The 19,070-nt window shown below is 39.1% G+C and overlaps 2 protein-coding genes across 5 annotated transcripts in view; both read left to right on the top strand.

Moving 5' to 3' along the window:
- Positions 1-19,070, top strand: part of rabgap1 (RAB GTPase activating protein 1) — a 49,845-nt gene that overhangs the window by 12,493 nt on the left and 18,282 nt on the right. For all 4 annotated transcript variants that reach the window (XM_028417192.1, XM_028417191.1, XM_028417189.1 and 1 more), the window contains 8 exons: positions 4-164; positions 1,567-1,677; positions 2,430-2,496; positions 2,576-2,678; positions 2,920-3,089; positions 3,169-3,337; positions 4,209-4,302; positions 5,740-5,890. In XM_028417192.1, the coding sequence (XP_028272993.1) occupies positions 4-164; positions 1,567-1,677; positions 2,430-2,496; positions 2,576-2,678; positions 2,920-3,089; positions 3,169-3,337; positions 4,209-4,302; positions 5,740-5,890 (1,026 nt within the window). The remainder of the gene's footprint in view (positions 1-3; positions 165-1,566; positions 1,678-2,429; positions 2,497-2,575; positions 2,679-2,919; positions 3,090-3,168; positions 3,338-4,208; positions 4,303-5,739; positions 5,891-19,070) is intronic.
- On the top strand, positions 10,783-15,407 carry LOC114443322 (probable G-protein coupled receptor 21). Its single transcript, XM_028417251.1, has one exon. It carries the CDS (start codon positions 12,002-12,004, stop codon positions 13,250-13,252), a length of 1,251 nt encoding a protein of 416 aa, XP_028273052.1. The 5' UTR covers positions 10,783-12,001; the 3' UTR covers positions 13,253-15,407.

Here is a 19,070-nt window from a genome sequence, read left to right as displayed (position 1 = left end):
CAGGTGAGTAGGATACTCTATAGCTTTGCCACAGCCTTTCGGCGGTCAGCAAAGAAGGCAGTTCTGTCATCTCAGCAGGCTGCTCCGCTCACCCCTGACAGTGACTTGTTTACATTCACCGTCAGCCTGGAGATCAGGGAGGATGATGGCAAGGGTACTTTCAGGTGAGACTCACATCAAAGCATTCTATATTTCAGTATATTTTATTTAGGGTGTTTAAATATTGTAAAAAAAGATACACTTTATATAGTGTATATGTGGGCACATATGTTATTTTGACTTTAAATGAAATGACCACCACATGACATTACATTACTACACCAAATGAGCCATTTGATGCACATAAATACAAGAACATAGACCCTGATTTTTGAGGATCAAGTGTGGTTATTTGCTTGCCTTTGGGTGACCCAGTTCCTAAAGCCACACACCTTTATACGGTTGATATCGTATAAAGATGGGGTAAATGCTGCTCATGCGGGAGGCATCATCTAATAGGTTTAAATCTAATAGGTTTAAATAAAAAAAGAACATGAGCCATAAAGTGCATTATACAGGATACATGCACACTTTTTATAGTTAGATAAGAAAAGAAAAAACAACAGTGTTTGCTCTATTCAACCTGCCTCCCTCACCTTTTTTTTTTAAATTTTGTTTTCCAATATCACTGAGTCATTTCCATGTGCTCACAAACAGCCCTAGATACAGTGAAAAACGCCAGTGAAGATGCCAGTGGATATATTTAGCTTGCACACAATTCCTTCTCATTAGCTTTAGGTTGATTATTTCTGGTGTTCTGACCTTTAAAAAAAATCAAGCTTTCTTTTTCAAGTATGCATTATACTTGGTACTCCTGAAATCTTTCCGAAATTAAGTATGTCTAGTTGGACTGGATAACTGGATCTTATTTTAGTTGTTGTATCAGCTAACAGAATACTGTTTTTAAGGATAGAATAGTGTCTAATTTTTCTTGTATAGAATGTAAACAAACCCATTTAACTGCTGTCAGAGGATGCGTTTACAGTGCAAAACTGTAGTCATAGTCTGGGTATGTGTTTGTGATCTGAGCACTGACTGGAATTCATGACATGTTCCAAATGTTTGCAGTAGATTTTAAATTGATTGGTTTTTTTTTAAACTCAGCTTTACTTATCTTAAGAGTTTCTTCCGTATTTCCTCAGGAATTTATGTCAGTGTGGGCTGGAAGACTGTTGATTACAGTTTCTGTCTTAAACCTTGATCTTTTCCTGTTCTGAAGGCAGAGCAGGAAAAGATCCAGAGCATAAAGGGGACCAGAGCATGTTTGAAAGCTGCTCTGCAGAGCTTTATGCAGAGTTTTATTTTGATAAATTAGCCTATTTTTTGAGCTATTGGCTCGCTAAAATGATTTGTCCTACATGGAAATAATATGTGTCATGAATCATAATATACATGCATATAAACTATTGATTATTGACTCCTTATGAGTATATTACAACAGCTTGTGGTCACTAGATATCTATTTTCTAGATGCATATTATTTCTGTTAATGATGGTACTGACATTTCCCTTTCTTTTCATATCTAGTGCTGTTGCAAAAGACAAGGACAAGCAGAGCTTCAAGTTGCGTGCGGGTTTGGACAAGAAAATTGTCATTTATGTCCAGCAGACCTCCAATAAGGAACTAGCTATTGAGAGGTAACACTCATGTTCATGCACACATAGAACCTTTTTAAAATAGAATTTTCAGACACCTTTTTTTTTTATTTTGGTGTTTGATATAATTAGCCAGCACTGCTTCTAGAAGGTTTATTCTGATATAGAGCAACTAAGACATAGGGTAAAGATGATAAAATCCTGTAAAAAGAATATTAGCCAGTGTAAGCAATTGGAATTTTAAGTTTGTCTCTGAATTTGTCTTTTTAAACATAAAATATTTTATGTCAGACTGACAAAAAAAAACCTTTAATTTCCTACATTCATACAGAATCAATCACCCATAATTGATAAACACACAGCTGTGACCATCTTTACATCCTTGTGTCGACCTCTAAGAGGGTTTAAGTGTTCCAGGACAGTTGTAATGTGCTGATTGAGGGCAGTCTGTCTCTGAGGCTCCTCATTTTCCATGGTTTAATAAAGCTGTTGAAATTTAAACATTCCATCATCTTTTTGCAGACTTCCACTTTCACAGTGGTTTGTTATTGTTTCATGAACCTGGAGAAGGTGAAGATTGAAGTGCTGTGTTTAATATTCTCCATGCTCTGGTCTGTGTTAAAGGATCAGATCAGGAAGCCATTTGCGGGAACATGTGTGATTTTTTTTACAACTGGTTTTACTCTATAGAGATTTATTGTTCTGTTCTTGGTTCCCGCTCTTGCTCTAAATATATCTTATGTAATCTTGTTCATATCGTATTTTGCTTTCTTGTGTCTTTCTGCCTTCTCCAGGTGTTTTGGACTCTTGCTCAGCCCAGGGAAAAATGTGAAGAACAGTGACATGCACCTGCTAGACCTGGTAGGTGACTTTTTTAAATGTATGTTGCTTAGTGTTTGTGTGTGGTTGCTAACTTCCTCCAACTTGTGCCCCTCCTCAGGAGTCAATGGGAAAGAGCTCAGACGGGAAGTCTTACATCATCACAGGAAGTTGGAACCCCAACACGCCTCAGTTCCAGGCTGTGAATGAGGAAACGCCTAAAGGTAAGAGCCAAAAACTGTCTAAGATTTATATAATACCAAATTCTTTCGAACAGATATTATTTCCTCGGTTTGTATTTATTGGTCGGTTGCTTGTTCACTCATATTTTCTCACCGTAATTTGACAAAGGTGTTACAGTTACTTCCCGCTGGTTGCATATATTTATTTGCCACACGGGGAATGTAAATGTATTATTATTGTTATAAGATGATGATAATTAAGCTGTTTTCCCATTTTTCCTAGATAAATTTATGTACATGACAACAGCAGTGGATCTGGTGATTACAGAAGTTGAGGAGCCAGTTCGTTTTTTGTTGGAGACCAGGGTCAGAGTGTGCTCCCCAAACGACAGGCTCTTCTGGCCGTTCAGCAAGCGAAGTTACACTGAGACCTTCTACCTTAAGCTACGGCAGGTTTGTAAAGTCATTGTGCAGTTTTTGTAATTTAAATATTTCAGCATATTATGGATTACCCATTGTCTTCTTTGTTCAGATGGAGCGTAAAGAGCGCAAGAGTCCTGCTTCTGACACACTTTATGAGGTGGTGAGTTTGGAAAGTGAGACTGAGAGAGAAAAAAGGAAGACCACAGCCAGCCCTAATATCCTGCCCACCGGGCCTGGTGCTATGGTTCCTTCCCCACCTGAGGATGATGAAGAGGAAGGTAATTAAATGCAGACTTATTTTGTGATGGCTCTCATCTCATGGGATTTGTAGCTAAATCAAATTCCTTAATTTTCTAGATGGAATGGTTTCTTTATATAAGCCACGTGGAAATTTGCTTTACAAATATAAACACATAAAGCCACGGATACCCTGTTAAGCAGGATAATAGTTTTATGTAACTTTTTCATTCACATGTTGTGCCTAACCATGCCAGACTCATCAACAGCCTCAAAACAGACACTTTGTTGATAAGATAATCCAAATTAAGGTTTGTTTTTACCCTGGAATGCTAAAACATTGTGGTGTTCTTGGTTCGGCACATTCAGCACACTTAGTACTGCCCAGCAGCATGAAGTTAAAAAAGGTTAACCAGCATACAAATAGCTGAATTACACTTTATGCTTCCAGATATTTAGTGATTAAACATTATCAGTGTCTGATTAAATCTCAAAACTGTTGCTTAAAATGAAAACGGTGTCCTGTGTGGCTTTGCCAGATATGAACTTGTGATCAGAAGGAGTGGAAATCACACTGTGTGTTGTGGAACTGTACTGTATTGTTACATAGACCGTAACCATCCACCAATGGTGGCATTTGAATACCACATTAGGTAGACTATTTCTTTGAGCTGACAGAGTTCAGTTTTGTGACCTTTAATGTATAGCAATAATGAAGTAAAAACATAACAGGATTCCAATCCAATTAAATTCCAATTTAAAAAAAAAACAGTATGTACATTCACATGTATATTTAACCATCTTACCATGCTGTTAAATTATGTACAATATGCAGGGTTTGGGAGTAAAAGGTCAATGTTTATTGCTTTACAAAATAATGGCACTCACATGTTTTTACTCTGTCTTTGCCAGATAACGATGAACCCTTACTCAGTGGGTCAGGTGATGTTTCAAAGGAGTGTGCGGAGAAGATCCTGGAGACCTGGGGAGATTTATTATCCAAGTGGTAAGGTTTTGTACTCTTGTTAAATTTGTCCTTTCCCTTCTAGTTATTTCTGTGAATTTGCTTCGATATACTGTAATGTATATGAAAGGAAGCAGCAGGCAGTAGTTGTTGATAAGCAGCTTACTCAGATGGCTCCCTTTTCTCATTACTGCATTTGTTTTTAATCAAAAGCTTGTGACAAACTGAATAGAAACTGCCTGCCCTTTAATTAGCTGTAAGTTAAGCCCCCTCCCCACAAGCATACACTGCTCAGCATGCTTCTGTTTTCTTCCCTGTTTGTGTGTTTTTCTGGGGAACAGTAAACATAGTTTCATTTAACTACTATTTAAATATGTTTATTATCCTACATCCTTTATACTTATTATATAATAATAATTGTTCTTTGAATATTTTAAAGGTCGACACGATGATCTAACCTTTTTTTTCTTACTCTGATAAAAATATAATGCCTAAATAAGGTAATCATAAGACTAGGCTGTCATAACACTAGGTTTTTTGTGTACTTGGTGATTTTTGTGAGTGTGTACTGCAGTGGCATTGAGGGATGTAGCACTCAGAGAACACAGAGAGACAAATCACAGAAAGCCCTTTACAATCATATGCCCTGAGGACCAGGCCTGGCATTACTTACATCACACACACACACATGCATGCATGCATGCCTACACACACACATTTAACACAGTTCTCAGTCTCTGCAGAAAATGCCATGTATTGCATAACCTGACGCTTGGAACAAATAAACAAAACAAACTCAGAAAATAGAAAGGGAATAAAAAAAAAATAAATAGGAAAAGTAGGAGACTCATCAGGGATTCAGGGATTTTCTGTCGACTCCACTCAGGCGATATTTGGTAGCTAGGCACAGCGGTGCCTCCAAGTTTTACTCTACTTTTCCTCTAATTCTGCCTGTGCTTCTAGTGGGGTGAAGATGCCAGAGTTTCTTTGATACAGCATGCTGTGTACATCACTCACTGAGACTAGCTTGTTTTCCCAACAGATTTAACATTTAAATGTTAAAGTAAGGCCTGGGGAAAAACATGAAAATTGCTTTCTGTGTGTTGTTATTTTTTTGTTTTTGGCTTATTGTCTTCTATTGTCTACTGTTTTCTGCTGTACGGGTAAAGTCTTCTAACTAATGTCGGGGGAAAAGTGAAAAATAAGTTCAAGGTTTAACATCTTGCGTTTTTTGCACAAAAAGCTTATATTTTACTGAAACAGAAATATTTGAGTTCTTGATTGTGTCCCTTGTGTGATGTACAACAGGGACAATATATGTGATATATTGTGATATATTGTAACCCAGCAAAAACATTTGGAAGACATGATAAAAGATACCTTTCTCTTGGACCAGTGAGAAAAGCAGTAATTAAAAAATTAAGTTAAATTATGATAGACCACAAGTCTTGACTGTCTTCTTTTTTTTGCTTCTTCCAGGCACATGAACCTGTCTGTACGTCCCAGGCAACTGCCAGCTTTGGTGCGGAGTGGCATTCCAGAGGCACTCCGAGGAGAGGTGTGGCAGCTCCTGGCAGGCTGCCATAACAATGACCACCAGGTAGAGGAGTACCGCACTCTTATCACAAAGGTAAGACTCTCTCTCTCTCATCGCTGTGATTGCTTTGTTAATGTGATTCATTTCATGCTCCTCCTGAAACTTGATGTGTAGCGCTCACCAAACATTTGACTCCACCACCTCATAGGGTCTGACCCACCTGTACACTGTAGGGTTTTGATATATTTAGCCTGGGCACATTCGGGCAGATTTGATTCAGTTTTGGTTTTCGGTTCAAGCTTGCCAGAGCCTTTGTGTTGCTGTTATCTTTCATGAAAACAATCCTGGTTAATTTTTACTCTAAAAGTACATGTTTTATTTCTTCATACTATTGACTTTAACTTTTTACCTTACTGAAGTTACCTGTTTTCAGGTAATGTATTACCTTTATTGTTTCAGGTGAATGATAAAGGTAATTAAAAATGCAGTTATTATTTTTTTTGTTTTTTAATTGCAGTTTTTTTCATAGCATCTCTTTGAATGTCTTTATGCTCTAAAACATTTCATATTGTCAGACAGTCACAGTGTGCATGTGTCCCTCTGTCTGTCTGTGTGGGCTTTGTTAGGGAGGTTCAGAGGTGCCTTAACTCTGCTGTACATGGTTATCCACTGTCTGTGCTGAGAACAGTGTGTTAGTTTATGTAATTTTTTAGGGGGCACAGCTCTGTCCGCTGGTCTTATGTAAAGGCAACATCCCCAGGCAGCATGCCTGGTCCCAGGTGGTGACAAGATGTTGGTCTTGCCCTTTCCTTCCCTGTGCTTTTATACTCTCAGTTTCTTCACAAGCCTCTTATTCTTCCTTTTTTTTACCATTTTGATCTTTCAATGCCTGTACATGTTTTCTGCATTCAGGTTCTTGTTACTATTTACCTGTTTGTCATGTGCTGACAATTAACGAAGTGTTTTCACCAAAATAGCACAGGAGCCATTCTGTTGTGTCAATGGTATGAATGGAATCTTCACTTTTGCTCAGAAACAGTAACAGTAGATCACAATTCTACTATATTGATATTGGAGAGAAAGTTGCAAAGGAATTTATTGCAGAAGCACTGAAGCATTCCAGGTTTCTACACCAGCTAGCACACCCACAGAGAAAAGTGTGTAGAACACGTGCAGCTGTGTGGGACTCAGAAGATTTGCATTTTATTTGGTCTCCTTAGACTTAGACTTGGCAGTCTAGCCAAGAACAGTTCGGCAAAAGATATTTTGCTAATCACACGGAGGTTGTGTTATTGTTTTTTTTTTAAATAATAAAAAAGACCATACATTATGTTTGTTTGTTTACGCTTGTTTTGTAAATAGAATACCTCTAAAATGGTCACAAGTTTTTTTGAAATTTATTGCATAATGGGCCTCTGCATATTATTTGTATTAATTAGGAAAAGCTCCTGTTCACATTCATATGCTATTGTTACTGGTACCAATTAAACCATATCTTCTCATGTACTAATTCATGTTTCATGATTTGTACATACCATTCTTTAGTGCCAGCTCCTAATTGTGCTTTGTGTACGTTCAACATTCAGCTGGTTTGTGTGTGTGTGTATCTCTTTATGCTTTATTGCACATCGTGTCCCAGCTTGTTCTCTCTTTTGTTCCCTACCCTCATCTGAACTTTCTGTTCATCTGCACATGTGAATGCGGTGCATTGATAAAAGTGAAAACAGGGCGCTAGGGCCTAGATATTTAACCTGTCTTTTGTCTGTGGAGCCCTAATGAACTTCCTAATATCACTGACAGAGTTACTAAGTCTGGTAAACATATAATTGGATTTGGCAGCACATTGATCCTTTGCCAGGTGATTTTTATCAGGACAATGTTACGAAAGCCAACGTGACATATTGGCAGACAACGCTCTGCTATGTACCAAGGGAGTGTAACATTGTGAACATATTAGAGCGTAACACTCAACATGTTATCATAAAAAAATCCTGTGCTTTATGTGCCAGTTAAATTTTCTGCAAACAACCAAAGGGAACTGACACAGTGTACAATCTCATCCTCTTAAGTCAGTGCAGCACCTCACATCCCCATTGCTTGCTTTTTGCACAAACTTTCACACCTGTTCAAATGAACAATCCTAGCAGAGCAGTGAAACCATGATTAGTTTCAATTAAACCAAACCTGCCAAGCGTCAATACATCCTCAGAGTTTGTTGGCTGCAGCACAGGCTGATTAGTTGTGCTGTGTGATAGTTATGCCTAATGTTGTTGATGACAGAAAATGGACAGGTTGAGCTAAATTATACGGAACAACTACAGCAACAGATTGTTTTTTCTTAGCCAAGAAAATATCTAGAAGCCAGTGGCTGGGAATTATTGTGATCATGCAAGGACACTTTTCTTATTAGGATGTTGTTCTTACATCAACAAATGATGTACTTAATTTCCCCTGCAATGAACGCTTGTACAGTTGTATGAAAATGTATAAGAATGATTGAGGTTTGTTAATGCAGTGTCGAACAGTTTTCAAATCAAATTTGCTGTGATATTTAAGGCTAGCTTGTGTGTCTGTGGTAGATTTGTATAACACTGCCTTAACACTATTGTATTCATAGATTATACATCATATGTGTCTCCTAAAGTGTACAGTTCATCTGACACACAAAATACTATCATGGTATTATGTACAAGTGATCATGTAAACACAAGCTTGGTCCTCAGACCTGTTTCTCTACTGTGGAGACTAAAAACAAGCACTCATAACTACCCCAGTCTGACCCATATACTGACCTGTATGCCTTTCTGTCTGCCTGTCTTTGTTGTCATTTTTATTTGTGTACTCTTCGACTGTCACTGATTTCTACCTAGACCTGTTTGTGCTCCTGTCCAATCATGTGTCTTCGTGCTTCTCCCCTTCTCCCTGTCTGCAAGCTTGTCTGTGTTTTGTCACAGTGTATGCTTTTTGTATGCTGCTGTTTGTCTCTCACCTCTCTAACTGTCCTGCCTGCCCAGAATATCGGCTTTGTGCTTTTTCTAGGCGTCTGTGTCTCGTAGGTTCATTGCTATTCAGACCTCTGCTTTGAAGAGTTTGTATTGTCTGACTTGGAAGGCAGTTTCTGATGTTTAACATTCATTGATTTTATTTCATGTACTATTGTACTATTTATTCAGTCAGTAATTTGGAAGTAAATGATTATAAATTGCTCTAAATCACGTTTTTACTTTCTTTAAATTAAAAGATGCTGCACAGAGGTTAAGGGCTAGTGTTGTTGGCAGCTGTGTGTCAGCTTGTGGACATCTGTCCTTGAGATGTTGCTGAGGAGGGAAACATCATTTACACAGGACCAAGTTGCACTCAGTCTGTCAGCCAGGGGACAGTACGTTGTGCTTATCCCTCTTTCAATTTTTCACATTGTTTTTCTTTCTGATTTGTTTGTCTTCCTCTTCGTCTTCCTCTTGTCATCTATGATAAGTTCTGTGTGTCTTCTGTCTTCCATCCTCATCCTTTCCTCCATTCCTCTCCTTCTTGCAGCCCTTAAGTCGTACTGTCATCTATTTTTAGCTCCTCGTGTGGTGGGCAAAGGAGGTGCGTGAAAGAATGGGTGTGCATCTGGATGGTGGGGAGAAAGGTGCAGACTTGTGTGTGTGTGAAGGCGTGTGAGACTGTGGGTATGTTTGGGTTTATCACGCTACACCCAAATGCAAAGCACGAGGCAAACTCTGCAGTCTTCAGAAAATCTGACACTACTACCCACCAAAAATGCTAAATTTAGTACACGATACTGAGTAATTCCACTTAATCCTCACATCATGTGGTCTAAAAATAACAATCTGTAGTTACTGTCGGAGGTTCAGTAGGCTCCTCATAGAAGAGCTGAAGGTGACTTGTTAGGGCTGACCTACGTAATAAAAACTGTGCCTAATATTTCTGGGAAGGAGATTTATACTACCTGGGAGTGACAGATTGTTTTAAAATGTATAAATACAGTCATTTGAACCTTGCCTGTCAAATGTTTACATATTGAACATTGGCCCTGTTACTGGCAAAAAAATTGAGTGCTATAAGTTATTGATATTTTATTGTAAATAATGTTTTTTTATCTTTAAAAAAACTCACTACTAATATACTTTCTTATCTGTAAGGACCTAAAAAAATAGGTTGTTCATATAAATATACATTACATCATTACCTAATTACCATTGTTAGAGAAGGCGGTGTGTGTGAGCCATTTGAATGTATGTAAACATAAGGTTGTAAGAATGGTATTATTGTGACTGTTGCTATTAAAAGCATCTCTGCTACAATAAGACCGGGCAAAAGAAGTTTTCCACAAGGTTTAGTACAGATGAATTTGGTTGACATGGTAGGGTAATGTGAAGTCTTAACTGTACTGCAGCATTTTTTAATCTCCTAAACGTTTTTCCCTACTCATTATTACTATTTCTTATCTGAAATTGCTGTACTTCTATTGTGCCTTTCAGTCTTTTCTTCACTTGTAGTTTGCACCTAGAAGACAAAGGCAGTTGCCAATTGCATAATTACTTGCTGCATGAGTGAATCGGATGTTAATTACACACAGACTATGAGCACAAATTAAATTATGTGCTCTCATGTATGTGCTCTCATTAGCCAATCAGGAGAAGTTCAGGCTTCCTTAGTAAACTTATGTCGAGAACATCATCTTGATGCTTTTAACTAGAAAATAAATAAATTAACTGCTGGTACATTACAAATAACTGATACATTTAAGAAAAGCTCTGTACTCTGTTGAATTGAATTGTATGTGTGCCTTTGATTTCCAGAGACAGATGTTAAAAGCACATAAGAGTTGATTTAATGTTTGGACAGCCTTAGGCGCAGCACTGATCCTATAGCAGTTAGGATGCACAAAGCTATAGGAGGACCAGCTGTTCTGGATTGTGTGTCCTTGGTTTACAATGAGATTAATAATAGAAATATTTCCTGTCAACTGTACCAAAGCAAGAGGTCATTGTTTCACTTTAACAAACACATTTTAGCACTCCAGAATGTCCAGAATTTTATCATCTTTTGGCACTTAAAAAAGAAGCTGAGAGATGTTAACAGTCAGATGTCAGTTTTACCAGATCTGGGTTACTCTGAATGTTGCTAATTTTAGCAGTGTGAATGTTTAAATCTTGGGGCTAATATGAGAAACACTGGCACAAAAAAAAAAATGGGGAGGAGTGTGAGGCAGCTCTTATACTCCTCCTCATTTTCTTTTATGGAGGCAGCCTCGTGTCTGTGCAGGTGGTCATTGGTTGGAGCCACAGTGAATGGGAGGGAGCTCAGTGCCGCTGTTTCTGTAGAGAGAGGCAGAGGGAGCAAGGAGTGTGAGAAAGAGACAGCAAAGCAGGATAAATGAACAGGGGGTTCTCCCAGCATCGGTATTCCTGCCTTCCTGATACCGTTACAGACATAGCTGCTGCTCTTTTGAATAGAAATATCAGCCGAGCTGTGTTTGCGTGTGCATGTGTTTTGGAACGTCAGTCTCCCTACACACTGCCTTCATCCTCTCAGCTCACGGTGTTCTGTTGTGACATTACGCCAAAGGACCAGACTGAGACCGAGACAGGAGCAAGTGGGGATGGAAGAGTGATGACAAGAGTGTAAAGAAGCAGCAGGACAGCAGACAAGAAGAAGAGGAAGAAACAGGGAAGATACAACAACATGAAAAGAGAGGAATTATTCTGATGAGTCTTTCCTGCAATTTATGTATGCAGCACATTAAACTATAATGTCTTCTCACTGGAAGCTGTGACTGTGGACGGTAGACAGATAGGAGCGGTCCTCAGTCTGGGATTTCTGCAACTGCAGCATATGTTGAAGACATCTCAGACTTTATCCAGTGGAGGCATTTCAAGCATAACTTGGACAAGAATCCCTTTAAACAAAGTCTTTCTCTCTCTTTTTTTACTTTTTGTGCCTTGAGTTGGGACGTTTGCTTTGCTGAAAGGAATAGCCATTTTTTTGTCTGCATGAAGGACAACTCCTCAGGACTACCTTACCTATTTTCTGCAAGGCATTTTAAAATGGCAGATGGCGGCACTGGCATTGTGAGAACGCAGCTTGGAGCTTTTCATTTGAACTGAAACCATTCAGCTACTTTCTGAACCAGCCATATACCAAAAGAAAAAGTGGGTTCTTGGATTCATTGTATCCTTGAAGGGCCCCCACATATCCATGTCCAAGATGATGAATGTCTCCCTGGATCCACTGAACCAGAGCTCTGCTGACTCATTAAACTTAACTGCTCCCTTTTGCTTACTTGAGATAGGCTATTCCCAGATTTTCAGCACTTGTCTCCTTGAAGTCTCTATCATACTTCTCCTAACTGTTCTTATCATTTCTGGTAACCTGGTGGTGATTTTTGTGTTTCACTGTGCCCCATTGCTGAGTCAGCACACCACCAGTGCTTTCATCCAGACTATGGCATATGCTGATCTGCTTGTGGGAGTCAGCTGCCTTTTCCCGTCGCTGTCCCTTCTTCATCGTCTTCAGGGCCTCGACCCCAAACTCACCTGCCAGGTGTTTGGGTACATGGTGTCTGTTTTAAAGTCAGTGTCAATGGCATCTTTAGCTTGTGTGAGTGTGGACCGTTACATTGCCATCACACGGCCTCTGACTTATGCATCCCTAGTAACACCCTGCCGGGTGCACTGCTGCATTGTTCTTATATGGTTATACTCTGCACTGGTGTTTCTCCCATCTTTTCTTGGGTGGGGGAAACCTGGTTATCATGGCGATGTGGTGGAGTGGTGTGCAATTGAGTGGAGGACTCATCCGGCTTTCACAACCTTTATTGTTGCATTGCTTTACGCCCCAGCTGCTCTGACTGTCTGTTTCACCTACGCCAACATCTTCAAGATCTGCCGACAGCACACGCGGGAGATCAGTGAGCGCCATGCACGTTATCGACCCCAGCAGCTGCAAGGCGCAGGAGCGATGGTGGGATCTGTGGTGAAGGACAGCAATACTGTAGAGCAATCGCAGTTTCCCCACTTGCCCCCAGCGCAGAAACCCCAACAGCACCAACCACAGTATCAGCAGACCACATCAACATACCCAGACAAGCGATATGCTATGGTGTTGTTTCGTATAACCAGTGTGTTTTATATCCTCTGGTTGCCCTACATCCTCTACTTTCTGTTGGAGAGCGGCGGTATCTACCACCATCCTGCAGCCTCATTCCTTACAACATGGCTGGCTATCAGCAACAGCTTCTGTAACTGTCTCATCTACAGCCTTTCTAACGCTGCCTTTAGGAAGGGCCTCAAAAGGCTCTGCTCCTTCTGCTTACAGCGCAGTGGTGGCGGCTTTGGGGTTAAGAACACCAAAAAGGCTTTCGTTGGTTCTGTTGAAAAGGGATATGCGGGACCGGGGTTTGGATATGGCCCTGGGAAAATGGGAACTGGTACAACATGTCATGTGTAGTTCAAAAGGCAGAAGAAACTTGTGCTGAATTGGCATTTGAACTTTAACAAAATGCCTGAATTGATTGCTGTAAAATGGGGCAAAAATTGCTATGAAGAGACGGTATGAAGCTTCAGTCTGCCACTGCTGATTCTGTCATATTTAGAGGTTACACAGGCGTCCTCTCTGCACAAGTCACAGCTGGCAGAGACAGACCATGAGACTAAAGAGCAGAGCAGTGAAGAATACGGTGGTGTTTCATAACAGCCAAGGAAACACAGCATACTGTGTATGGATGGGGTGATAGATCAAGTGTGTTGGCAGAGGGGAAAAGGATGTCTGGAAGAGTCTGGAGGAGAGAACACTGTTGAGAATGAACTCATGTTCTTTCTTTCTTGTTTTTGGATGTGAACCCCTAAACTATTTTGTCAAATCAACAAAACAACACTTTCATAAAAATCGGTTTCAAGATTATGAGTTGCAACAGAGGCAACTGACTGCTGTGATTAAATAACATTATTCTGAGATGGACTGCCAGTAGCAAGCTCTTTCATTATTGTATTACATACCCTTACCTCCTCAGAATTGAATGCTAAAAATAATGCAACAAACAACTCTTTCAAAGTTTGTTCGCTTTAACATAACTGATTACGATTTGACTGCATCAAGAAATCTACTCGTGAACTCTGAATTGAAATTATTTATTGATGTCTATTGTCTATAAGTCATGGGTTTGCACATTGCACCTGTTCTTTGTAATATGACATTCGTCAGTGTACGACTGCTAACCTGACACAATTTACATTTCTTTAAAGTAGTATTTAAAGTTGTTGTCAGTTTCATTGCACCTTTGTTTTGATTATGCAGCCAAATCTGTTTTGTACTGTAAATGTTGCAAGGGCAAAGAAGGACCAAGAAATGATGTATTTTTGTACTTATGGTCATTGTGAGTACATCACTTGGGTGTTTTTAAGACATTTTAATGAAGGTTCAGATGTTAAGCATTTAGTTGAATAACCCTTTCCCCCCCTGGAACAGGTGGACAAGATGAGTACAGTGATAGTGTTTAGGATTTTAGGATGTTTGCCGTGTTGCGACCGCATTATTGTGCCCCCTTGTATAAACTTGTGCATACACGTGCACACACACACCAACACAGGAGGATCACATGCAAACAGAACAGACAAGTAGCTCATTCACCCTGCCTGCAGGCTAACCTTTCTGTGGCACCACAAAGCAGAAATGACGGTTCGGTTTCCAGGGAAGTGCAGTTAGTTGCGTGTGTGTGTGAATGTGAACATCTATGTGCGTGCACATATTGTAGCGTGTTTAGGTTACGTTGTTTCCATCTTTAGATCTGTTAGTTTTCACTCTTGATATTTAATACAAAATAATCAAGACCAATTATTAGCAGAAATAAAGCATACTCTGTACATACAACTCACAAGTAAAAAAAAATCTGTCGAGCTACAGTGACTCGTGTCTCTTTAGGTGCAGAATCTAGCTTTATTTATGTACCAAAGAATATTTAGTAGACCTTGGAGGATGATATTTTTTTCTAATATGCTTAGTAAAATTCCTGTGGGGTTTACGCAGAGTTTGTGTAAAAGGTTCACTGCACTGTGTTGGCTCAGTGATGCCTTGTGCGCATGACTATGACTGTTTTTTAAGTGGTATCGTGATATATTGTTGCCTTTATGCAAAGCTGAAAATGAATTGCTGGAAAAGTATTTTCCTCTAACAGACGAGGAGGGCTCAGTTTGTTGACACATGACTGTTTTTAAGTGGACAAGGACTGGCAATTGTGTGCATGTGCAGAGATTAAAATGTCCATTAGCCAGCCTCTGTCACTTGTTTCCATAATCACTGCCCTGAATCACAATTCTTGTGAAATCATGACTGTTAATTTAACTACTATTCTTCATATTTCTCAATCACTGTTCATCTCTTCTGTAAAACTGAAAACCAGTTAAACCAGAAGTAAACACAGGACTGAAAACTTGCATGTATTTGTTTGTGTGTGTGTGTGTGTGCAGGTATGTTAGAGTGTGACCACTGGCTGTATTTGGACTGTTTAAGGTGTTCTAGCAAAGGTGCTAACAAAGTTATCACCATTCCTTTGTTTTATTAGCAGCAAATCACTTCTCTTGAGTATACTGTGTTTGATAAGTATGATGTGCCCTTGTGGTAAATTCATGTTGTCTTAAAATATTTTGCCTGTGAAATATTGCCAAAAATTGTATATAAATGTTCTTATTTCATTTGTTCTACTTTCTGAACAGTTGCCAGTGTACAGAAATACAGCATTGAATGTCTGATTGTCAAAATACTCACATTTATTTTGTACAATCACCTAATTTCTGTCTATTGTCTCGTGAAGTGATAAACGTTGCACAGTTTTGGTAGGTTTAGTAGCATGCTTGCTGGTTCAAATGACTACAGTTGTGTCTCTATGAAGATGCATTTTAAATTATTTGGATTGCTTCTGTTAAAGTGTTTCCACTGTATACTTTAATTAGAAGTAATAATTTCTAAAAGTCTTTTTTTCCTGCAGCAGTTAATGGTACCATTCCTTAAAAATGCTTAAGAATTAGAGCAAAGTGTCTTAGGGAAATTATCATACCAAACATACTCACATTAGTGGTCACGCACACACATTCCCTTCTTCCTGTGGGAAAACAATCGACTTTCATGTTCTCAAGGGAATGACACTGGTGGCCTTGAGGAACTATAGTGCCATGTTGGGTAGGATTAGAGTGAACAAGAGGAAATATGGATGCTGGGGTTGGTTTACGAAGTTATTTCAAGCTTAAATGCAGTCTTTTCCTAGGAGAGAGGAAAGTAATTGTTAGTAGGCACAATAATAAGTGACTGCATACCACCACTGCAACAGTGATGTTTTGAAGTTTGTTGACAGATAAATTGATATTTAGAAATGAAAATATGAATAAAATATTACAGCCTATTGTCTTTCCTATCACAGAAGAGACTGGGAAATGATAGAAAAGGTAGACATGATGGAGTTCTGCTTGCTTGTGAGTTTACTTGGGACCACAGATTTTATCTTATGTACACCTGTAGCACAGCACTTTAAAAAGTTTTTTTTTTCTTTGTCATTCTCTTGACCACAAATTGCCATCTGACCATTTCCTTATTATTGATAATTGTATAACCACGCTACACTACATTTTGCCGATCTTGTGGGGTCTCATTGTCACTTTTCTACCAACTTGTATGTGTTTCCTCCCTGTTTTAATCCCATGCTGTAGCCTAACAGGGTAGTTGTGCAGTTGCAGCAGACCCAAATGCAGAGCAGATACAGACTTTGTAAATTACTAGCGGGGGGATTTTTTCCTAATGATTATCAAGGTCTTTCTTTCCAGCCCTACTCAAAATAGGCAACTCCACTAATGGCTGACTCATGACCCAGCTGTTTTGAGAAAACGATCATAATCTTATATCACACAAGTCCAGACTGACCTCTGTAACTAAAACCTGGTCTGAAGGCATTCAAACAGCATTTTCACTCTGTCTAGGTTTTTGCCACAGGGATTGCTAAACATTGTAGTTAACAATGAGGTCTTTGTGCATTTTAAAAGTCATTATCGTGTTGTATAATGACAAATTGTCATATGCCAAGGGTGTTGAACTTGTGATAAGGTGTGCTTTCACAGATTGTGAATGTTAAGGATCATGTAAATAGTCATGTGACAAGAGATACTTTGTTACATCATGCTTTGTAACCTATATGTTTCTGTAAAATGTACACCTTGTGTATCTATACACAGCAAATAAATGTGATACTGTCTCAATGTATGTACATGAACAAATTGCATTTCTGTGAGCAGAATGCATGTGTGTGCATCAGTCTCTTTCAATATAAACATGTTGTACATGCCATATATGTGCCAACACTTAGTAACCAGAGCTTCATTCTTTGTCATCTCTGTTCTGATCAGACACATATCCTGCCTGCTGTTGTTGTGCTGCAGCAGTATACCAGTGCAAAACGGCACAGAAAGTAGGGCATGAGACAGACTATTAAGATTTAATGATGGGCATCACATAAGGTGAGGAGATTGCACTATGGGTAGCTTCAGCAGCTGTGGATTACAGAACAAAACCCTGAATTTAACTAGTATTTAATGTATAAAAAACCATAAATTGCATTTAGTGCTTGAGAGTTAGCATCACATTCTCTCATTCATAATTTCTTCTACAATTTATATTTGAATCCAGTGAAAAAGTCAAAATGTAGCAGTCAAGGTTATTTAGGTTAGGGAGCAGGGTTTGTATCCAGCTTGATAAATATCACCCCATGTACTCTTGGCTTCTCAGCAGGGTCCTTTAGGAGTAAAGGAAAGAATAACAGAATGACATGTCAGCTATTGTGTTGAGTCAGAGAAAATCAGGGACATAAACAATAGAGGGCTAGCTGTTCAGTCTTCTCACGGAAGCTCTACTCTGGTACTTTATTCCTAGCATTAGACACACACACTTTGGTAGTGGTCTCACCCACAGTATAGAGAATTTGTTGTACTTCTGTTGAACATGTTTTGTCCCTTGACTTCCACTCAGTTTGTTTTCTTTCTCTACACTTGTACTCTGACAGTAGACAGTGTTTTGAAGCAACCATACTTTTGTTTGTCAGGGCACACAGACTGGTGAGCATGAGTAGCTGCAGTTCTTTACCGTCACGTCTGTCACTTTGTTTGCTGCTTTATTGTAATGAGAAAATGAAAAAGGGTGAAAGTAGGTAAGACAGATGAGTCCTGGTTACTCAAAGTGATCCATGGCTCGGCAACAAAATATATGCTGTGAATGCATTTTCACTCATATAAGTTCATGCATGTATGCCATCATGACCAGTCTGGATGCTATCACACTGCATCCATCAGCTTCTTACTGTAGGAAATTATATCCGATCAGGCATCCTGCCATTTTGGAGATGTTCCAACATGATCATCAAGCTATCATAATTTTATCACTTATCAAAGTTACTGGGGGTCCTTACTGCTTATTTTTCTTGCATAAAACACATCGACTTCTAGAAGTAACCATCGACGCGTCATTGTGAAGCACTTTAATGTTCCGTCTCATCAGTGCAAAATGGATATAGTGTCACTTGAGTAATATTTATTTTAATACGTCATTGGACGTGCTTTATTTAACATGTTATTTGTTTTTTCTTTCTTTTTTTTGCACCAACTTCCTCTCATGATTCCGTACATTAACATGAGACACTGGATGTGTTTTCTCTCCCTCTCTCACGCTACCCTCATTCTAAATCTTTCTTTAACGGTACAGACAGACAAAAAAAGCTAATTGGTCTCTGTGTCAAAGGTCTTTGTGCATGCTCTCAGCACTTCAGATAAGTATGGCTAAGTGGTGCTTGTGTAAACATGGATCGTTATCTCTCACTGAGAGACCCTAGCCTTGTTTAATGTGTTCTTCACACTGGATGCAGTATCTGCGCTCCAAAACACATCAGTGCCGATGACTTTCTTTGTCAATGAGCAGATTTGCATGTGTGCACTTCTTAAGCAGCCTGATTAACCAATCAGGTTGCCCCTTTAGTAGTCAGGAAGATCGGTATACAACATAATATTCTGAAAGCTGTATCGCAGTGTAAATAAAAACTAATTGTAGTTGTTTGAACAAAATGAGCTTTACAAGTACTCACACCCATGCGCACTATGACTTACAGGGTGTGGTGTCGGTTCTGCAATGGACCACTGTTGTTGGTCTCTGATTCACATTAGCTTGCTTTGTTTGAGTATCCCTTTCTTCCTGCATTTCTTCTAATACTAGCATTATTTTTGTTTCACTCTTCCTCTGT

Source organism: Parambassis ranga, chromosome 12 (genome assembly GCF_900634625.1).
Source record: "Parambassis ranga chromosome 12, fParRan2.1, whole genome shotgun sequence".
NCBI lineage: Eukaryota > Metazoa > Chordata > Actinopteri > Ambassidae > Parambassis > Parambassis ranga.
Note: the sequence above shows the minus strand (reverse complement) of the source record. Positions and strands in the feature narration are given on the sequence as shown.

What these genes read in the sequence shown, in the direction of transcription:
- LOC114443322 (XM_028417251.1), top strand. Translation starts at nt 12,002, where the DNA reads ATGTCCAAGATGATGAATGTCTCCCTGGATCCACTGAACCAGAGCTCT.